The 26,611-nt window shown below is 36.9% G+C and overlaps 1 protein-coding gene, 1 non-coding gene and 1 pseudogene across 3 annotated transcripts in view; all 3 read left to right on the top strand.

Annotated features, from left to right (window-relative positions):
• The window catches only part of ITFG1 (integrin alpha FG-GAP repeat containing 1), a 326,458-nt gene that overhangs the window by 231,609 nt on the left and 68,238 nt on the right, over positions 1 to 26,611 (top strand). For both annotated transcript variants that reach the window (XM_028091250.2, XM_028091252.2), the window contains one exon: positions 12,908 to 12,951. In XM_028091250.2, the coding sequence (XP_027947051.1) occupies positions 12,908 to 12,951 (44 nt within the window). The remainder of the gene's footprint in view (positions 1 to 12,907; positions 12,952 to 26,611) is intronic.
• On the top strand, positions 2,379 to 2,720 carry LOC114199363 (small integral membrane protein 8 pseudogene; annotated as a pseudogene).
• On the top strand, positions 18,810 to 18,916 carry LOC114199375 (U6 spliceosomal RNA). The gene has a single exon (XR_003607280.1). It is a non-coding gene; the product is annotated as a U6 spliceosomal RNA (small nuclear RNA).

The raw sequence follows: 26,611 nt of genomic DNA, 5'->3' as shown, positions 1-26,611 counted from the left end.
CAAAAAAGCAGACAGAAAACTATAAGCCTGATTGCAAAAAGAAAGAAAGAAAACAAAAAGAAGCCTGATCTAAAAAATGAGAAACTATAAGCCTGATTCCAAGAAAAAAGAAAGAAAAAAAGGGGGGGCGGGGGCGAAGCCTGGTCCTATTTCCACCAGAACTGAAGCTGACCTTTAGGAGCACTCTGTGGTCAGTAGACTTGGTACATGTGGGGGGCCTATGTTGGTCCTCTGGGGGAGAGGCCCACTGCACTGGCTCACAGTCAGACCTGCCCTAATAATGATGCTCCTGCAAGGCACAGGGGACCTGGTTTGGTGTGAGTGGCTCCAGCTCCCACTGGGGGCTCTATTGTTCACTGAAGTCCCACCTTGTGATGGGCAGGGTGGGGCGGGGGGGATGGAAGATGGCATCATCCAGCCCTCTTCTCCCCAAGGAAGGGAACTCTCAGCTGCCACTGCTCAGGAAGCCCTCACGGAAAATCAAACAATCTCCCCTCCTGTGGCCCGAGCCTCTGTCAGATCTCTGCCCTTGACCTGTCTGTGCCAAGGCATAAGCACACCCAGCAACCCAATTCTCCTCTGTTTTATCTCTGGCATATGGCTGGGATTCAAAATGCCAAGTCTTAATGGATCTGGTAAGGCATGGTCCTGCTTCCCTCCCCTGGAAGAAAGCCTCACAACACTGGACTTTTCATTTTAATTGCTACTAAAACCATTATACAGTATTGACCTTTATAGCTTTGACTTTATTCTGCTCATCCTTCTTCCAGCCTGCACAGTGGTTTAGTGTTCCAGTATTTATGCATGATTATTGCTATTTTTTGGTTTTGACATTTGTGTAAAGTAGCTAATGTAAACTGAATCACAAAGCTATACTTTAAAATATCTTTAAGAATACATGAGCTATAAAATATAATGTGTTTTAACATGAAATCTCAAGGGGCACCTGGGTGGCTCAGTTGGGTAAGCATCTGCCTTTGGCTCAGGGCACTATCCCAGGGTCCTGGGATCAAGCCCCGCATCGGGCTCCTTGCTCTGCGAAGAGCCCACTTCTCCCTTTCGCACTCCCCCTTCTTGTGCTCTCGCTCGCTCACTCTCTCTGTCAAATAAATAAATAAAATATTAAAAAAAAAAAACATGAAATCTTAAGATCCTAAGCATTGTTAGGGGTGCCTGGCTAGCTTAGTCCATAGAGCATGCAACTCTCAGTCTCAAGGTTGTGAGTTCAAGCCCCACCTTCGGTGTAGAGATTACTTAAAAATAAAAAATCTTTAAAAAAAAAAAAAGATCCTATGCATTGTCATTTTAAAGAAAACTTAGGAATTGTACATTCCATTGGTCATGTTTAAACTAATTTAATCTACTAGTAACCAGTACTTCAAATAGCTCATTAAGTATTTTAATTACAGGTTTTTATTTAATTCTGTGAATGAACTATCTTCTATGTTCCATTAATCTTTTTTGAAACAACTATAGTTTTAAAAGTCCAAGGGTATTAGAAATTACTTTTTAAAACAGTTTATTTAAAAGGCTATTACAAAATGTTACAATAAATCTATATGGGATTTTGCAATATGGTTACAAACACATACTAATAATTTATAAAAGTTTATGAAATGGATAAAATTCTTAAACTTCTAAAAATTAGACTGGTTCAGCCAAGATCAGCTAGTTAGTAGGAAGCCATTCATTGACACTTGAAATGAGAAACAGAGATACTTCAAGAAGCTCACAGTGGTGAAAAACACAAATCGTGGAAGGCTGGAATTGTATACCAGTATCTACCCTATGAAATTTCATTTTCCATTTGGGCTCTTTGGTGCACTCACAAAGTCTTTCCTTCACACCTTCCCAGTTGTTGTTGCAGTTGCTTAAGAAAAATGTTTTACTTAAAACCATATAGTTTTATATAAAAAAAAATAACTGTCTCACTTCTAGGAAGTGAGCTTTTGCTGTAATAATAATAAATTCTGCCTTAGAGCATTTAGGAGTGGGTTTCTGGTTTGTTTGGTGGGTTTTTTTTTTCTGACTAAAGCACAAAGGATGGAATTTTTATTCTGATGTCACTGAGGATATTACATTCTTGCACTGAATTAATAGACTACTGGTACTTTTTACTTGTTCTTAAGCTTGACGTTACAGAGTCTTAAAATTGTAATTTCAGGGTGACATTTGTAAAAACACGATCAGCATCTACCCTTTTACTTTTTTGATTATGAAAGAGAATTTTAAAGCCTTAATCCTTTTTTTTTAGTGATAAAGTTTTGATTTAGCACTTGTTTTGCTTTCTGATTACAAAGTAAGGCAGCCAATTGTAAAACATCTGGAAAATCTGGAAAAGTATTTTTAAAAAGCTATGCCCTGGCTGAGAGGACACGCAAGGGAGGTGACCTCGCGGCAGGTAATAAATCATCATTAATCAAGAAGATGTCTTCAGCACCGGAATCTCCTGCCTTTAAAAACGAACCACCCAAAGAGAAAGACTTTCAAAACCCAGGGCTCAGAGGGGTCCGCACAACAACTTTATTTCGAGCTGTGAATCCAGAGCTCTTCATTAAACGTAACAAACCTGTAATGGCTTTCGGATTGATAACCCTTTCACTTTGCGTGGCGTATATTGGTTATCTACATGCAACACAAGAGAATACAAAGGACCTATACGAAGCTGTTGATAGTGAGCACACAGTTACATGAGGAGGAGAACATCTAAATGGGATTAATAGTGCTGGATACCGCAGATGGAGCTTCGTAAAGGGCTCTGAAATCTTTGAAGGAAAGACTTTGTGAATGCGTAATATCAGCTTCTTGTTCTGGAACGTGTTGACGAGGAGAGAAGGTAGCAGTTGCAGCCAGGCCTTGAGGCTGCAGTCCTTACCTCATTCTTTCTCCACAGCGGGAGCTTCTTAATATTGTTCTTTTATTAAGTCCTCGTATCAAAGTGCCAGGAAAATGGAAATCGTTTTGTTAATTATTAAGTTCTATATAATAAAAGTACCCAGTGCTATCAAAAAAAAAAAAAAAGCTATGCCCTTTGCCACTTATTAGATATAAATACTATAAGCACTGAGCATTCTCTGCTAGCTTCTGGTGGTTCCCAAAGTTTCAGGCACACCAAAAGAAGCTGTGGCAGTGAAAACTGATATTTCTAAATACTGGAATTCAGAATTATAGAAACCACAATTCATTTAAAAACAAACAAATAGCAGCAGCCAATATTTGTTTTTTATCATGTTCCAGGCCCCCTGCCAAATGTTTTACATGAATTGTCTCATATAATACCTATATATGATCACTTTCAGTGGAAACACATTAGAATGTATAACTTTTTAAAATAGTATGATCTTGCATATTAAAGAAAGAGAAAGCAGAAAATTAGCTTACAAAATAGTTATACTCCTGGTTCTGCTCTGCATTTCTGACGTATGTGAACAAACATAAACAAAGCACTCTTTAAAACCAGACTGCTTCCTTCTGTGCTGGGGCAGAATGTTAAGCACCCGAAACTATCTACTAGCAAGATAGAAACCAGTTTGGAATCATAAGATATGGGAGTTTTTATAAGCCTTAAAAATTATTTTATCCAACCATATTATTTTAAAGATTTTTCTAAAACTGTAAAACAGAGAAGTGAAGTGATTTGCCCATGCCCACACTTTGCACTGGCTCACACACTTGACAAAATCTCCTGTACTGTATAAATAGGATGCCTGAAAGGAGCTGATCTTACGGATTTAAGCCAGTGTTGGTATCAAATAGTCGTTTTGGGATTTATTCTTGATGAACATTCATGACCTGTAAACGTGGTATAATTAATCTGATAAGAACAGAAACTAACCAAAAAAAACCTTATTAATAACAAGATAAACTACTAACATATATATATAATTTCATGCTATATTGTGTTTCTCAGCATTTAATTCAGTTCTTCCTTTCTTTTTGAAGTTGTATGTAATTTTAATAAGCTATGATTTAAACTGTACTGATGAGCCTGTCACATTAATATACAGAAAATATAGTAGAGAAATAAAAATAAAAATTTTCCTAATATAGCCTGTACATTTGAAGAAACCTAATGCTTTCCAGGCTTTTTTTTTTTTTAAGTTTATTAACCCAAGAAAGGAAGAAGATAGAAGTGTGTATGTGAGTAGTTGTGTCCCTTTTTACTGATTGGAAGCATAAAGGGAAAACAGAGGGATTTAGTGATAAAAGTAAAATTCCACTCTTCTATAGTATTCTTTGAGAAAGCAATCTAATTACCGAAAGTAGCTAAAGACATTGTTTTTCTGCCTCATGTCAAATATACAGAGCTAGAAGAGCCCAGAAACCATACAGTCTGAATCTTCCCTGCCTGTTGCAGTTACTAGATACATGTCACTGGGAAAAAAGTGAGGTTGTTCTGTAGATGAAATAATAATTTCAGGCTAAGAACAGGTTAACCTTTATAATAATATTTAGGAATTCTGAATTCCTAATTAAACAATATTATCAACCAGAATATTAATTAGGCTCAAGGATTATTACCATTCCTTCTTGCAACTATGCTTGAAGAAAACAAGGAAGTGCATATTCTATTTGTATTATGTAGACATCTCCTTTTATAAGACGTATGTATGTGTAATATATATGACATATATGTATATAGGTATGATATATTTAAATATTATCTTGATCCTATTGCTATAATATGAAACTTCAAATTTGAGAGAGGAAATCTTGTAAAAAACAGAAATAGATACAGGAACCCAATTTTTAGCTTGCTATATATGAAATGAAATAGACTATTATATAATTTTGAGTAAATACTCTCAACTATGCTAAACAAGACACAATTTATCTTGTACAGAAAATAAAATAATCACTGCTTCTTCGATTTTTCCATCTCCCATAAAAGTAGGATAATGTGTTTTTTAAATGAGTTAGTGTCTAGTGGCCATGTGTTTTTTCATAAGAGCTCCATTTGTTTTGTGACCTTGAGTGATATACTGGCCCAAGCTTCAGTTTCCTTTTCTGAGAAAAAAAAAGATTGTGGGAGTCAGCTAAATGTATCTCACAATCTTTCTGTGAGGATTAAGGAAGAGCATATATGAAAGCAAATTCCTGTTCAGAGTTTGGCAGTTACCAGATCAGTGAATGTTTACTAAAAAGATGCTTGATAAACTTTCTGAAGGGTAATTTCAGTATACTCACCAAAAATTTTAAGATTAATCCCAGAAATAATTCTAATTCTATAGTTATTCCAAGAAAATTATCAGAGATGTGCCAAAGATTTGTGTATAACATACCATTTCTGTAAAGATGATCTTCCCAGTGGTATTTTTAAGAGGAGAAAAAGTTGGATTATAGAGTAGAGGAGAACCTAAATGTCCTAATAAGAATGGGTGTGTATTTTTTCTATATATATTTATTTATTATCTCACACATGTGCACACGTGCGAGAGAGAGAAAGAGAGAACAGAGGTGGAGGGGCAGGGAGGAAACATACTTCCCACTGAGCAGGGAGCCTGATGAGGGGCTCAATCCCAGGACCCTGGGATCATGACCTGAGCCAAAGGCAGATACTTAACCAACTGAGGCACCCAGGTGCCCCAAGAATTGGTATGTATTTTTATGCATATATCTATCTATCCATACATACAGTGGAATACCATGTAGTTATGTGATAGAAACATATTTAATAATGTAGGAAAAGATTGTATTATGTTAACCAAAAAGAAGATTACAAAATTATGTGTAGCATGATTTCATATATGTAAATTTTTTAAGTATGTATATTAGTCTACTCAGGCTGCCTAACAAAGTACTGTACACAGGCTGGGCAGCTTAAACAAGAGAAATTTGGTTCTCATAGTCTGGAGACTGGGAATTCCAGGATCAAGGTGCCAGCAAAGTAGGTTTCATTCTGAGGCCTCTCGGCTTATAGGTGGCCTCCATCTCCTTGGGTGCTCTCGTGACCTCCACTTTGTGCATGCAGTGAGTGAGAGTGAGAAAGCAAGAGAGCAAGCTCTCTCACATCTCTTCTTATAAGGGCACTAATCCCATCGGATCGATACTCCACCCTTAAAAACTCATTTAACCTTAATTTTTCCTTAGAGGCCCCATCTCCAAGTATGACAGCACCAGAGGTTAGAACTCAATCTATGAACTTTGGGGGGACACCCTCAGTATGACAGTGTGCTATCTTACAATAAATTGGTAAGACTATCTGGATGGTTGGATCACGAGTGATTTTTATTTTCTTCTCTACATTTTTGAATTTTTTCTATAATATCCTCAAAATATTCAGAGAAGTATGTAGACACAGTGGATGATCATAGTGGTTGCTTTAGGCTGAGGGTGGGGATAAGAGGACGATGGCATGATAGCTAAGGTGCAGGGTTTCTTTTTAGAAGTGATGAAAAGTGATTATGGTGAGGGTTGCACAACTCTGGGAATACACTAAAAACCACCGAATAGAACACTGTAAATGGGTGAATGCTATCTCAGAATGTGAATTATATCTGAAAGCTGTTACAAAATATGTGTGTGCATGTGTGTGTGTGTGTGTGTGTGTGTGTGTGAAGGTGGTTTTAACAAGCATTTATTGCTAACAGGAATCTGTCTACTTGTAAGAGGAAGATGTGTGCATGTAATACAGCTAAAGAACAGTGAAAAGTGCTTTATTTGAATTATATGTGCTATAAGATTATTGAGATCAAAGAAGGCTTCTGTGAAAATGATAGGTGAGAACCTAGTTCCAGAAAGATGGAACAACCAAATGGGTAGTGGCACAACATTCCAGGTGGAAGGCCATGATCACAGGAATAGAGAATGAGCAGATAGTAAGAAGCAGAAATTAATTCACCTTCAGGGAGAATATTGACAGTATCCACTGATGAATGGGCATTTATGGCAAAGAAAAGATTGTCAGTGAGCCAATAATTGCAGAAACTTACTGTATTAGTCGGGGTTCTCCAGAGAAACAAAACCAATTATATGGGGGGGGGGGAGGGAGAGGGAGGGAGGGAGAGAGAGTTTGTCAGGCAGGAAAACCTGATATTCTAATGTCTAGGCCTTCTGGCCAGAGAACTCTTACTTAGGAGAGGGTCAGACTTTTGTTCTATTCAGGACTTCAACTGATTGGATGGGGCCCATCAACATTATGAAGAGCAATCTCTTTTACTCATTTTACAAATTAAATATTAATCTCATCCAAAACTACTCACACAGAAATATCTAGAATAATTTTTTGGCCAATTATCTGGGCACCCCATGGTCCAGTCAAGTTAACACATAAAATGATCACACTCCTTACATTTTTCATCAAATTGATCCTTTGTTCACATAACTGTGTGAATTAAGAATATAAATTTTGCAGCAATGTTCAAAGGTGAAAAAAAAATGGATGTGCATAATGAAAAGGTCAGATCCAGGGTGACTACCTTGGCATGTAGGTGTGAGGTGATAAGAATGGTTATAGTGATGGGTGTACAGAGGAAAAAAGGTAAAAGTCTACAGCTTGGTGAAATTTTACATAGGTATACCCCCTTATAGCTCAAACCCAGACCAAGGTAAAATATTTGCAGTACCCCAGAAGGTCCCCCCAACCCAGTCAGTACTCCCTGAAAAAGTATATCCATTGTTCTGATCTCTGTCACCACAGATTCATTTTCCCTATTTTGAATGTCATATAACAGCAAGCATACAGTATTATACTCTTTGCCTCTGGTTTCTTTACCTCAGCATTATGTCTGTGAGATTCATCCAACACATACATCTGTAAATAGAATCTTACTAAACATTTTTGCCTGCGTCTTGTTTTTTTACCTTAGCAAGAGAGCATAAACACTCTTTCAAGTCAGCAGTTACAGGTCTCTTTCATTCTTCTTTGGGGGTGTGGGGGGAGTGAAGGAGGAGCTTATTTAATTTAGTTTCAGAGGTAGAATTTAGTGATTTCATCAGCTGCATATAACACCCAGTGCTCATCACATCGCTTCCTCCTTAATGCCCATCACCCAGTTCCCCCAACCCCCCTCTCCTCCAGCAACCCTCAGATTGTTTCCTAGAGTTAAGAGTCTCTTATGGTCTGTCTCCCTCTCTGATTTGTCTTTTTTTTATTTTTCCTTCCCTTCCCCTATGTTCATCTGTTTTGTCTCTTAGTCATTGCAAATGGCAAGATGTCATTTTTTTAATCCAAAAGATACAAATACAGTGATTCGAAGGAACACATGCACACCAATGTTTATAGCAGCAATGTCCACAATAGCCAGAATATAGAAAGAGCCCAGATACCCTTCATTCTTTTAATAGCTCCATGTCATTCCATAACACTGTACATGTTCCACAATTTACCTAGTATTTTCTCTCAGTAGATACATAGGTGGTTTCCAATATTTCACAGACATGAGTTGAGGGGCTGTGTTTTTAATGTTAATAAATAATACCAAATTACCATTCCCAAAAGATACAGCCATTTACATTCCCACCAGCATATGACACTGTCCAATTTAGTACCTATTCATCTGAGAGCTCTAAATTTTTATTTCATTAATAAATTTGGTTTTTAAGTTAAGTAATACATGCTGATTATGAAAAAAATACAAGAGTAAATAGTGAAAAGTCAGTCTCCCTTTCACCTATCTCCCACTGGTCCAATTCCTTTTTCCAAAGACAACTTTTTTGTGTCTCTCCAAGATATTTTATGTATATACAAGCATATATGTGTATATACTTTTATTTTACATAAATGGTTGTTCTAGGCTTTCTTCACTTAACAACATATCTTGGAGATTATACCACAGCAGTATAATCTAGAACTGCCTCAGTATTTTAACTACTGAGTAGTACCACATAGTATGGATACAACATAATTTAATGAGTTCTTTTAAAAAGATATCAAGGCTATTTCAATCCCTTGTTATTATAAATAATGCCACAGAGAATATCTTGTAGGATAAATTTCTAAAAATGGAATTATTAAAAAGTAACATGTGAATGTTTTAAATAAACAATTATTGAAATAGACATACAGAAAAGTATACCTAAGTACACAAGCCTGTAAATTTTCACAAAATAAAATGTACCCATGTAATTATGCCCAGATCAAGAAACACGTATAACCAGCAACCAGAAGCTTCCTCATGTTCCCCTATTAATTACTAACCCACTTTGCCTAAAAGTAACCACTGTTTTAATTTCCAACACCACACATTAATTCTGCCTGGTTTTGAACTTTATAGTATACATTTTTATTTTAACAGATGTCCCTTCATAGAAATTGTATCAATTTACCCTTTTATCTACAGTATATAAGAATGCGTATTTCCTAACACCTTCACCAACCAATGGGTTATTAAACTTCTTGATTTTGCCAGTCATGTAAGTGAAAGGTATTTTCTCTTTTATTTTGTATTTTTCTTATACTGAGTAAAGTTCAGCATCTTTTCATATGTCTAAGAGTCATTTGTATTTTTATTTCTACAAACGTTTAGTCCTTGTCTTTTTTCATTGTCTCATTTATAAATGCACTGTAGTATAAGGGAAGTTAATCCTTTGTTTTATGTGTTGCAAATATTTTTCCTAGTTTGTCATTTATCTTTGATTTTATTGTTTTTCCTACAGACATTTTTCTTGGTCTTCTATTTTTTGCCTGTTAGGTATAAAATTGATTTTTTTTTTCCCTGACTGGTGAGGTTGAATGTTTTTGTTTATGTCTTTGATTATTTGCATTTTCTCTTCTGGATATTGCTTCTTGATATCCTTTGTTTTCTATTGGATTATCATCTTTGAACGCATACCTAGAAGCTCTTTGTATATGAGCAATAGTATGGCTTTGTAATGTTTGTTTAAAAGGAAGATTACCCCCTTGTCATTAGTTTTGTAAATTTTTATGTCTTTTTTGTATTGTAACAGCCTTGGGATATAATTCATATACAATACTATTCACCCACTTCAGTGGCTTTGAGCATATTCACAGAATTGTGCAACCATCACCACAATCCATCTTAGAAACACTTATTACCACAGAAGAAACCCCCATGCCCTTTAGTAATCACCTTCAATCCCCTATTCCCGCCCCAACCCACCCCAGCCCTAGGCCCACTACTCTCTGTGTCCATAGATTTGGCTGTCCCAGACATTTCCTATATGTGGAATCATATAAAGTATGGTCTTCTGTGACTGACTTCTTTCACTTACCGTAATGTTTTCAAGATCATCCATGTAGTATTGCCAAATAATATTCCATTCTGTGAATATACCACATCTTGTTTATCCATTCATCAGTTGGTGACTTTTGGCTATTATGAATAATACTGCTGTGAACATTAATGTACAAGCTTTCGTGTGGACATATATTTTAATTTCTCTATTTTAATATCTCTTGAGATATACCTAAGAATGGAATTGCTGGGTTAAATGGGACCTCTATGTTTACCCTTTTAAGGAATTGCCAGATTGTTTTCCAAAGCAGCTAGACCATTTTACATCCCCACCAGAAACATGTGAGGGATCCCATTTCTCTACATCCTCACCAACATTGGTTATTATCTGACTTTTTGATTATACCCATCCTAATGGGTGTGAAATGGTATCTTGGGAGTTTATTTCATTTTGTTTTTTTACCATCTTAACCATTTTTTTGTTGTGGTTAAAAAAAAACACATAACATAAAACTTACCATCTTTGGGCACCTGGGTGGCTCAGTCGTTAAGCATCTGCCTTCAGCTCAGGTTATGATCCCAGGGTCCTGGGATCAAGCCCCACATCGGGTTGTCTGCTCAGCAGGAAGCCTGCTTCTCCCTCTGCCACTCTCCCGCTTGTGTTCCCTCTCTTGCTGTCTCTCACTCTGTGTCAAAATAAATAAATAAAATCTTTTTAAAAAATAAATAAATAAAACTTACCATCTTAACCATTTTTAAATGTGCAGTCAGTAATGTTACATATATTCACACTGTTGTGAAACAGATCTCCAAACTTTTTCATCTTGTAAATCTGTAATTCTATACCCATTTAAAAACCACCACTCTTCTCCTCACCCTTAACCCCTGGGAACCACCATTCTACTTTTTGTTTGTATGAATGTGACTACTTTAGATACCTTATATAAGTGGAATCATACAGTATTTGTCTTTTTGTGACTGGCTTGTTTCACTTAGCATAATGTCCTCAAGTTTCATCCATGTTGTAACATGTGACAGGATTTCTTTTTAAAGCCAAATAATGTTCTGTTGTATATATATATATCACATTTTATTTATTTCCACTCATTCTTCAGACATTTATTCGGGTTACTTCTACCTCTTGGATGTTGCAAATGTGCATTGCGTTGTGGTTTTGGTTTCCATTTCCCTGATTGCTAATGATGCTGAACATCTTTTCATGAGCTTTGTGTATCTCTATATCTTCTTTGGCAAAGGCCTATTCAGATCCTTTGCCCATTTTTTAATTGGGTTGTCTTTCTATTATTAAAATATAAGTGTTCTTTATATTATTCGTATCCTTGCCAAATGTAATTTTTTATGTTGAGTTAAAGTCTAACTTTTCACCAAGTAGCCAATTATCCAGTACCATTTATTGAATAATCCATCTTTTTCCTCCTTCAACAAGTACTTACTGAGCAAATACATTGGGTTAGAACCTGAGAAAATAATAAAATGATGCAGAACTTACATACTAGTACAAAGACAGACTTGTGAGAAAATAATTATTTGGCAAGATCTTGTTTAAATTAAGTTTATGAAAATCATTTTGTGACAAGAAAAAAAGGAGTACCAATATCTGCCTAGAGTTCAGGGAAGAGAAACAAAGGAGAGGGAGAAATTAGGTCATGGAAAGCTGGGAGAATAAAAGAGTGAGAACCAGGTACTGTGCTGGGTAAGAAACTTAAACACTGAAAACTGTTTTGCAAATGTAAAACATTTATTTCAATGTTTCCTCAGATTGTAGTTTGTGTAACTGTACTATAGCAAATGAGCAGGTATCTTCCTTTGTGAAGATGCTCATTTTTTTGGTGTCTTTGTATATACTTTATATATACTTGATAAACTTTGTCTACACTTTATATGCCCAGCCTAAGTATTTCTGTTATAATGATTGTCATTTCACATTCATAGAATATAAATAAATGTAAGATACCTTTTCGCTATGGATATGTTTGAATTAACAAATATTTATAATTATTACTGAGATAATTCATGCTTACTGAGCACAAATGTCAGCCATCTGTCTTTAATGCATAACACATAGAATACTTAATTGCATATAATGTCCACTTCCTTCAAAGATGGCACTTCACATGAAGGGATGGTAATAAAATTATATTTCAAAACTCATGTTACTTATACAAAGAATATTCAGACATTCTAACCTTTTCTTTTTTGGTGATTATAGGATAAACGTGTCATTAAATTACTTTTGTATACTTGTTATAAACCCATCAATTCTTTTATAGTTGTGTTCTCCATAATAGTTATCAAGGGTGCCCAAAATCTTTGACCCAGAAACTTTGACTAGATAAGTGGAAAAAGTCTAATTTGAGATACAAAATGCTAAATGTGTTTTTCTCAGTATACATTTTAATTGGTTTGCATTCGGCACTTCTCTGTCAGAATCTAAGTCATCCTTGGAATTTAGCTAACCACTTGGAAAATAGAACTAATGGTAGGTATGGTATGATGTGACTCTAATTAATTATTTCACCTATATATTTCACAAAACAGCATCTTAACTGCTTAATAAATGCTTTTAAAATATCGGTATAAAGTGAAGAACAGAAACTTGATTTACTCATATCGAAAGGAATTGAATTGGTTTCTACTTGTGATTATGACTCAGTAGAGCATATTAATAGATTGTGGGGGGGATTAGAGTTCACTTTAAATATAAGCTTAGGCTATAACAGTAATAATGGCCTTTTCTTATTTTTCCACAGTTCTCAGTGGTCTCTGTTCTAATGACTGTCCTCGTAAGATAACAGTAAGTAAACTTAATTCTCAGTTGTAAAATTTTCTGTGAAAATTCCCTGCATAATATGTATACACAAAATAGTTATAGATTACATTCAAATTGTTGTTACTTAGAAGTGACTAAAGTATCCTTCAGTGCTCAAAAAAACTTTACTTTTTACAAGGAATAAGATACCTTGTCTAAAAAACTCTCACCTCAAGGTTCACCTCCTTTATGAAGCTTTTTCTGATACCTTGGAAAAATAAGCACCCCTCCCATTATTTCTGGGCATGCTACTGCCATTTTGGCATATATAATACTTGAACTCACTTCTGTTTGTATTAAATGCCTCTCTACCCTAGACTGGAATCCCTTGAGGTCAAGAAAGCTCTCATCTTTGTATACATGGTACATAGCACAGGGTCAAGCATAAAGAAGACAATGAATTTTTTTTTGTATAGTCTTAGTATTGACCCACTGTCTAATGGAACGTTTCAGTGAAATAACGAAGTGTAAAAATAATTAGGCTTATATTAGGGAGGGCACATTCTGCGTGGAGCACTGGGTGTTATGCACAAACAATGAATCATGGAACACTACATCAAAAACTAATGATGTAATGTATGGTGATTAACATAACAATAAAAATTTAAAAAAATAATTAGGCTTAGCTTTTGAAATTGCCAGTTCATGTAAATCATAATAAGAATATTACATTATATTTTGAGTGTGTGTGTGTGTGTGTGTGCATGCTCCCTGCGTGGGTCCTCATAGTAACCCTTGTTTCATAAGGAATTACCTCCATGTAAAGATGAGGAAACTGAGGCTCAGAAAAATTAAATTGCCCAAAGTCATAGAGCTATTAAGGAGTGGAACTAGAACACAAAGCTAGACGTCTGGTAATAGCATCATACTTTTACTACCCCAGTTAAGCACTACATGACCAACATTGTGTGTATGGTTGGGAAATTACATATTTAAGACACATGGAAACAGACCCGGACCCATATTTGCATGCAGAGACTTAATTTAGACTCAACTCAAGAGCAACAGCTATGAAGTAGTAAGGAAAGGAGGATTAGCAGAAGTTGGTCTGTGATGCATGGGGAGCTGTGAAGCTAGGATGGCCCTTCAGAGATGGCCCAAACAGAGGCAGAGGAGCCAGGCCTTTGTATTCCTCTATCAATCAGACACTGCATGCATGCAGGCCCCAGGAAAGGTTTATAATTGGTTGGAGCCAGCTCCCTTTGGCTGAAAACAGTTTCCAGGTAGGAACCCAGCTGTGAATTCTCATCAGCCAACACTTGGAGCAGCTCAGGAAGTAAGTGCCTCAGTCCTGAAGAGAAAATCTAGACAATGCATCACCATATCCATTATGAATGTATGTAAGTGCCTGGTCAAATCCATCCGCTTTCATATCAATATAAAAACATAGATATATAGTGGGGGAGACTATGGGGAGGGGAATGCACAAGATATAGGGGAAATCTCTGTACTTGCCCCTTAATTTTGCTGTGAGTCTAAAACTGCTCTAAAAAATAAAGTCTGTTTTTCAAAATTTTTTAAAGTGTAGATGTAATTAATCAGAGGCTAAAATTAATTTGGTTATTCAGGTATTGTCTACCCAGTCTGTGAAATGTTCAGACCTTTTGTTTCTCTTCCTTTCTCTCATTGACCATATTCATTACATGATCAAACAAAGAACTTTAAAACATTGAAATGGAACCTACTCATTTTATCCACAAGTTCTGGCAGAAAAGGTGATAGGAAAGGCTGCATTATAAGGCAGGTTATACTTCTAAGATCAATAATGCTTCTATTCTCTTTATCTTAAAATAAAAGGAATTTTAATTGTAGGGAGAACAGAATCATTTAGAAAGCCATGTAAGTAAAATTCAGCATGCAGAGCTGTTCTTACAATGATTACACTAACAGTCCAGCGCCTTTGGGCTTTTTGGCAGGTGACACATCTGCCTCCCATTCGTCCGTTTATTACTTTCTTTGAAGTTCAGATCCTGTTGAACTGCCTTCGCATAGATCATTTTCCTTCCCCACTGATATCATAGATCACAGTTTTATGACAACCTAAAAGAAACAAATACCCACTATACTTCCCCAGTTTTCCATATATCAAATGTGTGCCCACTTTTAAAATTATTATTATTTTATGAGAAAGTGGGCCTTCTTCATATTGCTGTGACATTAGATCCACTTGATCATGGCAGAAAGTATTATTTTAGGTATGACCCTGTGTGAGACTAAGAGGGTAAATGCATCTAACATGATATTCTTTACCACTTGAGTTGATTTATGAGTTGAATAGCTCTTCTGCTGCCGGTGTGCTCCCACCTGATACAGGCAACCTATCTGATACAGGGAGAGAGGAAAGAATTATTCAAGCCAGAAACCAATCCCACCCAAATTCCTTCATCTCCATTTTGAAAATCTTAGGCCGTACTCTGACAACCTATTTTCCCAGCCCTCTCCCGTACTACACCTGTTCATCTTTAAGACAATTAGTCTCTTGACCTCTTGCCTTTACCTTCCTCCTTTAGCTGCCATATAGAGCCTCACTCCTGCCATTGCTTTTAACTCCTATAAAGCACTCTCCTTCCACTGTGCCTGCCTAGCAGAATTATAGCCCTGGGTTAGTCCAGCTATCTACCTTGCTCAGTACTAGATCTAGGCTCCTGGGCATTTCTGAAGGAAAAAAAATAAACAGCTTCACATATCGGTACCACAACTGGTTCATGGTCTTCAACCTGAAATAAGCATTCTTTTTTTTTTTTTTAAATATAAATACTGAGGTGTGGGGTGTTTTTTTTCTTTAAGATGTTTATTTATTTATTTGACAGAGACATAGCAAGAGAGGGAACACAAGCAGGGGGAGTGGGAGAGGGAGAAGCAGGCTTCCTGCCAAACAGGGAGTCAGATGTGGGGCTCTATCCCACGACCCCAGGACCATGACCTAAGCCCAAGGTAGATGCTTAACGACTGAGCCACCCAGGCGCCCCTGAAATAAGCATTCTTAATTGTATCAGTCTTATATAGATTCCTAGTCCTCTTTTCTCCCATTCTTTTTCTCTGATTACTTTCAGGATTTTCTCTTTGTCTTTGGTTTTCTGCTGATTGAATATGATATGCATAGGTATAGATTTTTAGGTATTTTTCTTGTTTTCATTAGTTTTTCTCTGTGTGTTTCAGTTTTGGAAGTTTCTGTTGATCTTCAAGCTCACTGATTCTTTGTTCATCTGTGTCTGGGCATTCCTCATTCCTATTATAGTATTTTATTTGTGTCATTTCTATTTGATTCTTAAGAGTTTCCATCTCTATGCTTATATTAATCTATTTTTGCATGTTGTCTACTTTTTCCAGGAGAGCTCTTAACATATTAATCATAGTTATTTTAAATTTCTGGTCTGATAATTCCAACATTCCTGCCATAACTGAGTCCCGTACCAATGCTTGCTTTCTCTATTCAAACTTTGTTTTCTGCCTTTTAGCATGCCTTGAAATCTGTTGAAAGCCAGAACTGATGCAGACGGGCCTTTATTGTGAGGTTTTATGTCTACCTGGCGAGGGTAACTCTAACAGCTGTATTTTCCGTTTGTGGTAGCTGTGCTCTCAGGGGCAACATTTTTCTAAATTGTCTTTTTGTCTCCCCTGTTGTCTTTGTGTTTCCCTACAGACTTATACTTAAACAAGGTCTGAGGCTTGCAATGCTTTTAGCTGTAATCCCATTATTAGACAGGAGCCCATTGATGTGGTGATAAGGAACAGGGGTAGAAAATGCATCCTATAGTCCTGTGATTAGGTCTTGGACTTTTAGTGAGCCTGTGTCCCTGGGATGTGACGTTCTCAAGTGCTTCTTAGCTTCCCCTCCCCCTAAGACAGGACAGGAAGGTGAGAGGGGGCTAAAGTTAGGCATTTCCTTTCCCCTCAGGTTGGAAAGGTTTTGGTAGAACCCAAGTCACTTAAGCTTTGGTAAAGTTTTGGTAATAGTTTTCCCCTGAGAGCAAAGGTGTTAAGAATAAAGGGATCTGGGCGTATTTCAGAATGCTTACTTCCCCTTCGTATGCTAGAAGCATGAGAGTTGTTTTGTTTTACAGTGTTCCCCCAAGAATCTGGTGGGATTCTGGAGGTAAAACTTTTATGTGGGCCTCCTCTAAGACTGCTTCCCTCCCTCCCCCAGAGTTTTGAATTCTCAAACTAGTTCATATTGAGCTTCCAGCAATTTCTCAATTACAGTTTAAGTGCCCTACCATACTGGCTCCAGTTTCAGTCTCCTGCTTCTAGGCCTCCGCTCCCAGTAAGCCATGATTGATTCTCTGTATCCACCCCTCTCTCCCATTTTCAGGGTAGCAGTTTGCCCTGTGACCTCAGTTCTCTGAATCTAAGGAGAGTTGCTTTTTACTTTCTTCAGCTTTTTTTGTTGCTTTTGTGAGGACAGGAGTCACGACTTCAAGCTCTTTACATGTCAGACCAGAAACTCTCCTTGCATTTTTACCAGTATTGCTTTATTTTTTTTTTAAGATTTTATTTATTTATCTGACAGAGAGAGAGAGCACGAGGGGGAGTGGCAGGCAGAGAAAGAGGGAGAAGCAGGCTCCCTGCCAAGCAGGGAGCCTAATGCAGGGCTCAATCCCAAGACCCTAGGATCATGACCCGAGCTGAAGGCAGACACTTAACGACTGAGCCACCCAGGCGCCCCCAGTATTGCTTTATTTTTATTTCTTATAGCTTTATTGCCGTATAATTGACATGCAATAAACTGTACATAATGAATATATTCAGTTTGACGTTATGTATATATTGTACATATATATACACTACATATATTTAAATGGATATATAAAAAATACCAATATAATGAAATATATATCATAACGAAAATTTTTGTGCCCCTTATCCCTCTTTCTCATTACATGACCCTCATTCCCTATCTCACTTTTTCTCAGTCACCACTGATAGGTTCTCTGTTGCTTAATTTTAAAAGTTGTTATTGTCCATGTTACTTCATGGCTTTTATCACTATATATTCCTTTGTGTCATTTATTGCTCTTTACCTTGACTTTTTTTTACTTTTTTTTTTAATTTTAAACATCTATAAAAGTAGAGATTAATAAAATTCCTTGTGCCCATACTACCACCCAGTTTCAACACTATCATCATACATACTTACCTACGAATTCCATTCACAGCCCCCCTTAGGTGATTTTAAGGCAAATCCATCATATCCTGTATTCTGTAAATTCTGCCATGCGTATCTCTAAGATAAGGACTTTACATATTAGACCAGAAACTCCCATTTTTCATAAGAACTATTTTGTATCCTTTCCAGTCTCCTCTTACATCCATCCCCAACTTCCAGTTCTCAGTAATTGACCTTGCTTCCTACTTCAAAGGGAAAATAAGAATATAAAATCAGAATCTCTTCAACTATCTTAAGTAACTTTGGTAAAGTTACTTAACTCTTGTTAAGCCTCATTCTCCACATCTATATAATGGGGGAACTAATTACACCTGTTTATTTTAGCTTCCTATTGCTGCTGTAACAAATTATCATAAACTTAGTGGCTTAAAACACAACACAAAATATTCTTTTACAGTTCTAGAGGTCACATGCCCAAATACGCTTCACTGAACAGGACTCCCTTTGGAGGCTTTAAGGAGAATCCATTCCCTTGCCTTTCACTTCTCAAGGCCACCTACATTCCTTGGCTCATGGCCCTTCTATCCATCTCCAAATCCAGCCATGTAGTATCTTCAGATCACTGACTCTAATCCATCCTGCCTTCCTCATTCACTTTTAAGGACCCTAAATGATTACGTTGGGCCCACCTGAATAATCAAAGATAATCTCTCCATCTCAGGATCCTTGATCATGTGTGCTAGCCTCAGCAGCATATATACTAAAGTTGGAAAGATACAGAGAAGATTAGCATGGCTCCTGCGCAAGGGTGACATGCAAATTCGTGAAGGGTTCCACGTTCTTAAGAGGAGAAAAAAAGTCCTTAATCACATCTGCAGATTCCCTTTTGCAATATAAGGTTATTAGCAGGTTCTGGGAATTAGGATGTAAACATCTTGAGGGGACCATTATTCTGCTTGCCACACTCCCTCCTAAGGTTTTTATTAGGAGAATTAATGTAGGTAAATCATAATAGAGACCTAATACACAATAAGTACTCAAAAAGTGTGTCTGCTATTATTTGTCAATGGTAAATGGTTATTTCTCTGACTCTATAACATCCCTGTTTTAGTAAGGATAGTAAGCCCCAAATATTTGAGAAATGCTGGTGTTCTGTTTGCCTTCAAGACTAGTGGTCTACTTGACTTTTTGACTTTTTCTTATCACGTAAGTATCATAAGTTTATGAAATATGGAGATGAAAGATATCAATATTTTTAGTGAAAGCTGACATAAACATCTGTGAATCAAAAGAATATTTATACTCCTATTTCCTGATTTTTCTCTTTAAATACCAAAATAATTTTTTTAATCTTGTATCTTCAGTATAACATATTCTATGTTAGTGGAGATTTTGTAGCTTCTTTCTCTGTCACCTGCTAATTCTTTTACCCAAACCTGGTGGTGACTTTTCCCACTTTATAGGTTATGAGTCTATAAGCAGGCATATGAATACTCTTCCATTGAACAAAGGGTTTGGAAATAGTCCTTTAGTCCTCTATATACAACAAGAATCTATGCATATTCCTTTTAAGTGCTCCATGAGGGCAGAGGAAGGATCTATTTTGCCTGCCAGTATGTCCTAGAACATTAGCACAGGGCCTTGTACTTAACAATGTCAGTTGTCTTCTATAGCACTAAATGTAATCCCTTTATCCACACACCCATCCCTTTTGCTATTTATTTTTACTAATCAATGTACCATTTATGCTGTGGGTCCCACATCCTTCTCAGGGACCTCATTCCATTGTTTATTCACCCTGGCCTGTGTATTCAACCTCTGCCTCTCTGTTGTTGCTTTCCCTTCAGCATTTAAGGAGTGCCCAAATCTTTTATCCATAAAAGCATCTATGCATACCTTCTAAAACCCCACATCCTCTCCAGCTACTACCTAATCTGTTTTCTCTTCCCAGCCAAACTTAAGTTGTCCACCATTGAATCTCTCTAATTACTTATTTCCATATCCTTAGCCCACTGTTGTAATCTTGCATTTGACCTACATTTGATTCTCCTGACCCTCCCCTTTCCTTGGCTTCCTTTACTTTCACCTCTCCTAGCTCGCCTCCCTCCTCTCTGGCCATTCTCCCAGTTCCTTTATGGATGTTTCCTCTGCCCACCTTTTAAATATTGGTTCTTCTCAGGCTTTCATTCTAAGTTATCTTCTTTCTTTATTTATTTATTTTAAAGATTTTATTTATATATTTGACACAGAGAGAGCACAAGCAGGGGGAGCATCAGTCAGAGGGAGGAGGGAGAAGCAGGCGCCCCACTAAGCAAGGAGCCCAACACAGGGCTCGATCCCAGGACCCTGGGATCATGACCTGAGCCAAAGGCAGATGCTTAACTTACTGAGCCACCCAAGTGCCCTCTAAGTTCTCTTCTCACTCTACATTATATTCTTTAAGTTTTCTCAACCTCTTCCCTGCTTGGTGTTTTTTGTTTTGTTTTTGAGGGGGGGGGGTTGCCATTTGGATACTGATTAATCCCAGCCATCTCTCCTGAGTATGTCTGAGTGTCTTACACACTTACAAAAACTCAGTCCACTTCCCATGTTCCCTATCTTGGTTACTTTTTCCTTTCCCTTACCCCCCAGATCTACTAGATTATTGTTCTCAACCCTTAACTCTCCCTTCTGTCTATCCCACCACCTTTAGTCCAGGCCACCATCCTTTCTTGCCTGACAGTTGGAGTTATCTGAGCCATCCTTCAAAAAGGCACCACAGTGGTCTTTCTGAAATACAAACCTTTAGCAGCTTTTCTTTGTCCTTGGGAAATGGTCCATACCTAATTTGTTGAGACAGAGATTTTCTTTACCTCTCCAGCCTTACCCCTTGTCATTCCTCTTCACACCCACTCCCAACTCTGCACTACTGTGTTCTGCCATGCTGTCTCATCTTCAGCCTCTTGCATGTTGTTTCTCTACTCCGAATCTTCCTCTTCTCTACCTTCTCCTAGATTCCTTCATGTGACCTTTGGGTCAGCTTTCAGACAGTATTTCCTCTGATTCCTGGGCTCCCCAATGACACAGGATTGGACACACCTGTTGTTTCTTAGTGTGGTCCTACTACTTACCACTTCTATTCTGTAAGTTGGTGAATTATCTGTGTTCAGTTCTTGAAAAAGAGAGACTGGGTCTTGTTTATTATTCTGTCCTAACTCCCTAACACAGTGACCTGACACATAGTAGCACAATAAATATTTGTGTACGAATAAATGAGCTTTTCCTAAAATTTGGTTTGCTTCTTTTAATGGGCCTTCATTGATAAATTTACCATACCACCTCTTAACCACAATCACATATTCATTGTTAAGTTTGAACAGTTGGAGAATAAATTACAAGCTATTCACAAGAGAAATGCATTCTGCAAAGGCCTGATATAAAGGGAAAACATCCCTTATTTATGTTCTCAGAGATACCTCATTATGAGACACAGATGTTCCAATTGTTACTACAAACAGATTGATAACATATGTAGCAGAACAAGATGTCTTTAACATTTTTTTCATCTTTTCAATCAGAAATATTCTCAGGCTTTTATGTGTTCTGTGTAGGAATAGTCTAAGAAAGTATAAGCCAAGTATGTTTCTCTTTTGCCTTTATTTTGATTAAGCGAATTATCTGAATTGGTACTGTTTTACCTCCCTATCTTAAAAGACACCAGCCTTTGCTACAACAAATATTTAGTGACCACAACAGATTTATTTGATATTTTTTTAAATATCATTCTACCTTTAATTCTAAGTATTTGCCTTTTTCTTATTACACCTGACAGTGGTAATATCATGTTTCCTATACCAAGGATAGAAAAAAATATGACATAAACATTTCCTGCATTTAATGTCTTTTTATAGTCCTTTACAAAGGGAAAATACCTTGCAGCTTTAACAGGAAAATAACCAAAATTTAAGAAAATAATTTCTGGAATTTAATGTCTTGAAGAAGTAAGGAACAATACAAAAAATTCAATATTGAACTAAATTGGGCGATACAATTAACACTAATGAAGATATCCGTGTTTATAAAAAACACAAACAAGGTAAACAAAAAATTGCCTTTGAGAAAAATAAAGACCATACTGTAAGTCAGCTATTTTTCTAATATTTTAGAATCATAAGTTTTAATGCATAATTAAGCCTAATATTGATTTTCATCTAACATAATATGTCTTACAAGTTCTTCCAGTTTTGCCATCCAGAGCCATGTAGAATATACTTGGTGTCCATTGTAGGAACCAAAACCTTGAAACAAATCCTTAGATAATCAGGTACTTTACACTGACATAAAAACCCCAAGATTTGTCTAGGCTACTGAAAAAGATAATCTATGAAGAAAAAAGATGTATTCCAACCCTGATTTTATATAAGTCAACAGGCATACAGAGGACAGTTAGTTTAAAAGAATCTATATAATACAACACCCAAACTGCATTGCATCAATATGACACATTCTAGAACAAGAGAAATGACCCAAATATTGTCCTTGATTACTTGGAGTATTGGAAAAATTGAAAGATCACTATTATTTCTTAATTTAACTTCTCTGAATTCTTTCAAACAAATATCATACATGACATTTAAAAGGAAAGATAGGACAATGTGAGAGATTTGTACTAAGATTTTCACACAGAAAGTGAACTTACTAGATGGGGTACAGGACTCAGCATTCCATAGGAATAGCTAATGTCTTAATTTTTTCCTACCAAAATTTATTAAATCAATTTATGAAATGTTTTCCACAAAAATGTTTCTGCCTTAAAAATAAAAACGAAAACTGAGACTGATGTAAAAGTAAATGCAAGAGAATAAATTCTCCTGTATGAACTGAGACCCCAAAATAAACAGAACAAAAAATCACATATCTCAGATATCTCTGCTGAAAATATAAAGTTTGGTCACCCAAGCTTATGACACAGTCCCTCCCTTCCCCCAACTTTTCATAACATGGGACACCACCCTTTGAAACAAGTGAAACCATCAATGCCTCGTGGTGTACCTTATGTTTGGGGCTGGGCTGGCAGCCTCTGAGTGTAACTGTCCTCCATTAGGGCTTACTCATGCTTCCTATCCAAGTTTCTAGAGCCTTCACTTTCAAAACAGTACTCAGAAACCATGGTTTGTGACCAAAACTGCACGTACCACACCCTGAGGTGAAATTTCCAAGCCACATTAAAACATGGTTGTGCACAATTTCCAGATTTTTTTTCAGTGGGGAAGTGGGAAGAGGGGCAGAAGGAAAGGGAGAGAGAGAACCTTAAGCAAGCTCCACACCCAGCACAGAGCCCGATGCAGGGCTCAATCTCACAACCCTGAGATCATGACCTAAGCCAAAATCAACAGTCAGAAGCTTAACTGACTAAGCCACCCAGGCACCCCAATTTCCAGAAATTTCTTTGGAGAGTTGATCTGCCTGTGTGTGGATGTGGCATAATGCCTTCAATCTTATAATTACAGGCTCTCTAAAACCCTCACATTCCAGTATAAAAAAGGAGAAGGTTCAGAATCACTGGGAACTGGGTCATAATCATGAGGCACTTATAAACATCATTGCACACAAAAAATTGCCAAACTGGAAGGAAGGACAGGTGTAAGACATAGAGGACAAATGATTCTTTATGACTGAGGAGGTCATTCATGTATTCAATAAATATTTATTCACTTTTTGCTATGTTCTAGGTGCTAGATGAGATAAAAATCACTGCCCTCATGGAGATAACAGTCTATATCCAGCAAAGTGTGCTAGTAGAAGGAAACATTTGAGCTGGGAGGGGCCTTTATATTGCACAACTCCAGAGGCTATCATTCACATCACAGTCTTATGTCAGTGGCAACCCCTGGAGTGGTAAAATGGACAACCTGTAGAATCTTCCATGGTGACCGTGACTTGAGTCTTGAAGGACTAGGATTTTAAGTAGGTAGAAGCAGAAGGAGGGCAGTCCAGGTAGAGGAAAATAGTATGTGCAAAGGTATCAACCGTCATTTATTTAGTGCCTGCTGTTGACATGAACTCTAGGTAGGCCCTGAGGCTACTAAGAGGTAAGTTCTTGTGACCTGCATTATAAAACCACATCCCTCCTTCATGATCCAGGTTCTGCTATATAAAACATGGGCATGTAGCAGTGAACAAATCAGAAATTGTGTCCAACTTCATGGAATTCACAGTCCCAGGACATATGAAGAATTACAAGAATGATGAGCACTTCAAAGTAAAGTACCCAGTGTTCAGAGCCCTTATAACTAGAAGAACATACCTAGTTTAGGTAGTTAAAAATGGGGGATGGGAGAGAGGCAGATGGGGTAAAAGCATGAGAGAGGAGAATGGATTTGGATTATTTAGGAAATCAAATGTCCATAGCAAAAACAAATCAGGAGTGTCTTTGAAGAAAGTAGGCAACTCGAAAAAAAGACATTTAATACACTGTATTCTTGCTAATCCTGGATATTAGGTCTCCATGGGAATATGTAGTGGGGAATGTTGACCTCAGTATGCATTCTGTAGGGGGAAAAAATTGAAAGAGAAAACAGTTCATTTTATAAAAAATCTAGTATGCATTTCATTTCATTGAGGAAGAACTCCTTGCACTTAGACAACTAAGATTATTGTACCACTTACCACAGGTTACATCCTCAAAAGTGTATCTCGAAAATTCAAATTAAACTAAAGACCCACAGAAGCATCACTACCTAGACCCTAACTCAGCCTGCTTCCACCACTTAAAAACCATGGGGAAAAAAACACAAAAAACCTAGGCCTTTTTCTGTTCAACTCAGGGACTTAGATGTCTCACTGTAGAAGGAAGAAACTCTCATGAAATGGTGAAGAACTCCATAATTATTCATTTAATATAGGAAGTTAAAAGAGATTGCTTTTATATATTATTAAAAGTATTCCCATGTAGGGCGCCTGGGTGGCTCAGTCATTAAGTGTCTGACTTCAGCTCAGGTCATGATCTCAGGGTCCTGGGATCAAGCCCCGCATCGGGCTCCCTGCTCAGCGGGAAGCCTGCTTCTCCCTCACCCACTCCCCCTGTTTGTGTTCCCTCTCTCGGCTGTGTCTCTTTCTGTCAAATAAATAAAATCTTAAAAAAAAAAAAAGTATTCCCATGTATAGTAAGTACCTTTTTCTTATCCCATGTATATGGAAAACATTCTAAACATTAGAATTTCATAAAAATTATGTTCAACATAATTGAAAAGTTTGCAGACTCCTGGGCTAGAATAACAACAATAGAAAGTAAAAGATACTTCCATCTTTCTCTGATTTGCTAAGTGTTCTGACCACCTAAACTTTCTAAGCTAGCACCCTAAATATCCATTTAATCAAATATTTGCCTTTTTGGAGATGTTCCCTCCAAATAATTTTAAACGTCTTTTGTAATACAGCATAAACTACAGGATTCTTTCATCTGAAATACTCTGTATTTATTGCTCAAGGTAAAAGTGCTCCCCTCTTCATGATTATTCTCTTTCTCTGAATTTAAATCACTTGCAAAATAAAATTTGCTTGCAAATTTAATAAAGGTTATTTAATGCTGAAATAATCCATATTTGCTGATGTATTCCACTTGCTTCTTTGTTTGTCAAGGGTATTCTACTTCCACACATATTCCAGCAGATCCTACACTTCACTTATATACCTCTCTGATAGCCTTAAGTTTGCCCTTAAGAGGAAAAGGTCATGCTATTTTATTTTATTTTATACTTACAGATGAAAAGTGAGTATGCTAATGTCATAATAGTACAGGCCATGTGAAAGCACTTATGCAATAAATGTTTTCAGATCATACTTTTTAGAGCTAAATAATTTAAAGTAAATCTAAACACTGCAGATTATATCACACAATTCAGAAAGCTTAATGATTCCCAACTTGAATTTTCAACTGCCTTTCAAGTCTGTGAACCCTCATTTTACTCCTTTGCAAAATTTGTATTGGTTAATAACCAGAAAGGTGCATTGCTACTAAAAAGAAAAACAAAACAAAACAAAACAAATTTTTTGCACCACTACAAGCAGTTGAAAGGAGTGTTTCTAACATTGTTTTTTCTGCATCCAACTGAATCAATGGTTTTATTCTCTTGTATTCAATCAAATCCAATCATTAGACAAAGGTTTAGGTTACACTAAATACTCTGACAAGCTACTAATTTTTATAAAGTGTACAAAATGTAGTCCCAGTAGATCAGGGGGTCTTAATGAGGGGTCCCCAAACTCCTGGCATCAGCATCTCTGGGAATTTTAAGAAATGCACATTCCCAGGCCTCACCCAGACATATGAAGTAAGAACATCTGGGGTGCAGCCAGTGAATCTCTATTTTAACAGTCACTGCAGGTGATTCCAATGCTTTCTAAAGTTTGAGAATCACAGCACTGGACTTTTAGAAAAGGGATTTACTGTAGGCCAGCTTTGTCTTACACAGTAATTGTGTACACTCAGAAGTAGAATTTCATTTCAAACATACATTCTTGCAAATAAATTATTCATGTAGCTTTAGAATCCTATAA

This window comes from Eumetopias jubatus, unplaced genomic scaffold, assembly GCF_037043125.1.
Source record: "Eumetopias jubatus isolate StellerSeaLion01/CBP00866 unplaced genomic scaffold, mEumJub1_p1.0 scaffold_10, whole genome shotgun sequence".
NCBI classification, from domain to species: domain Eukaryota; kingdom Metazoa; phylum Chordata; class Mammalia; order Carnivora; family Otariidae; genus Eumetopias; species Eumetopias jubatus.
Note: the sequence above shows the minus strand (reverse complement) of the source record. Positions and strands in the feature narration are given on the sequence as shown.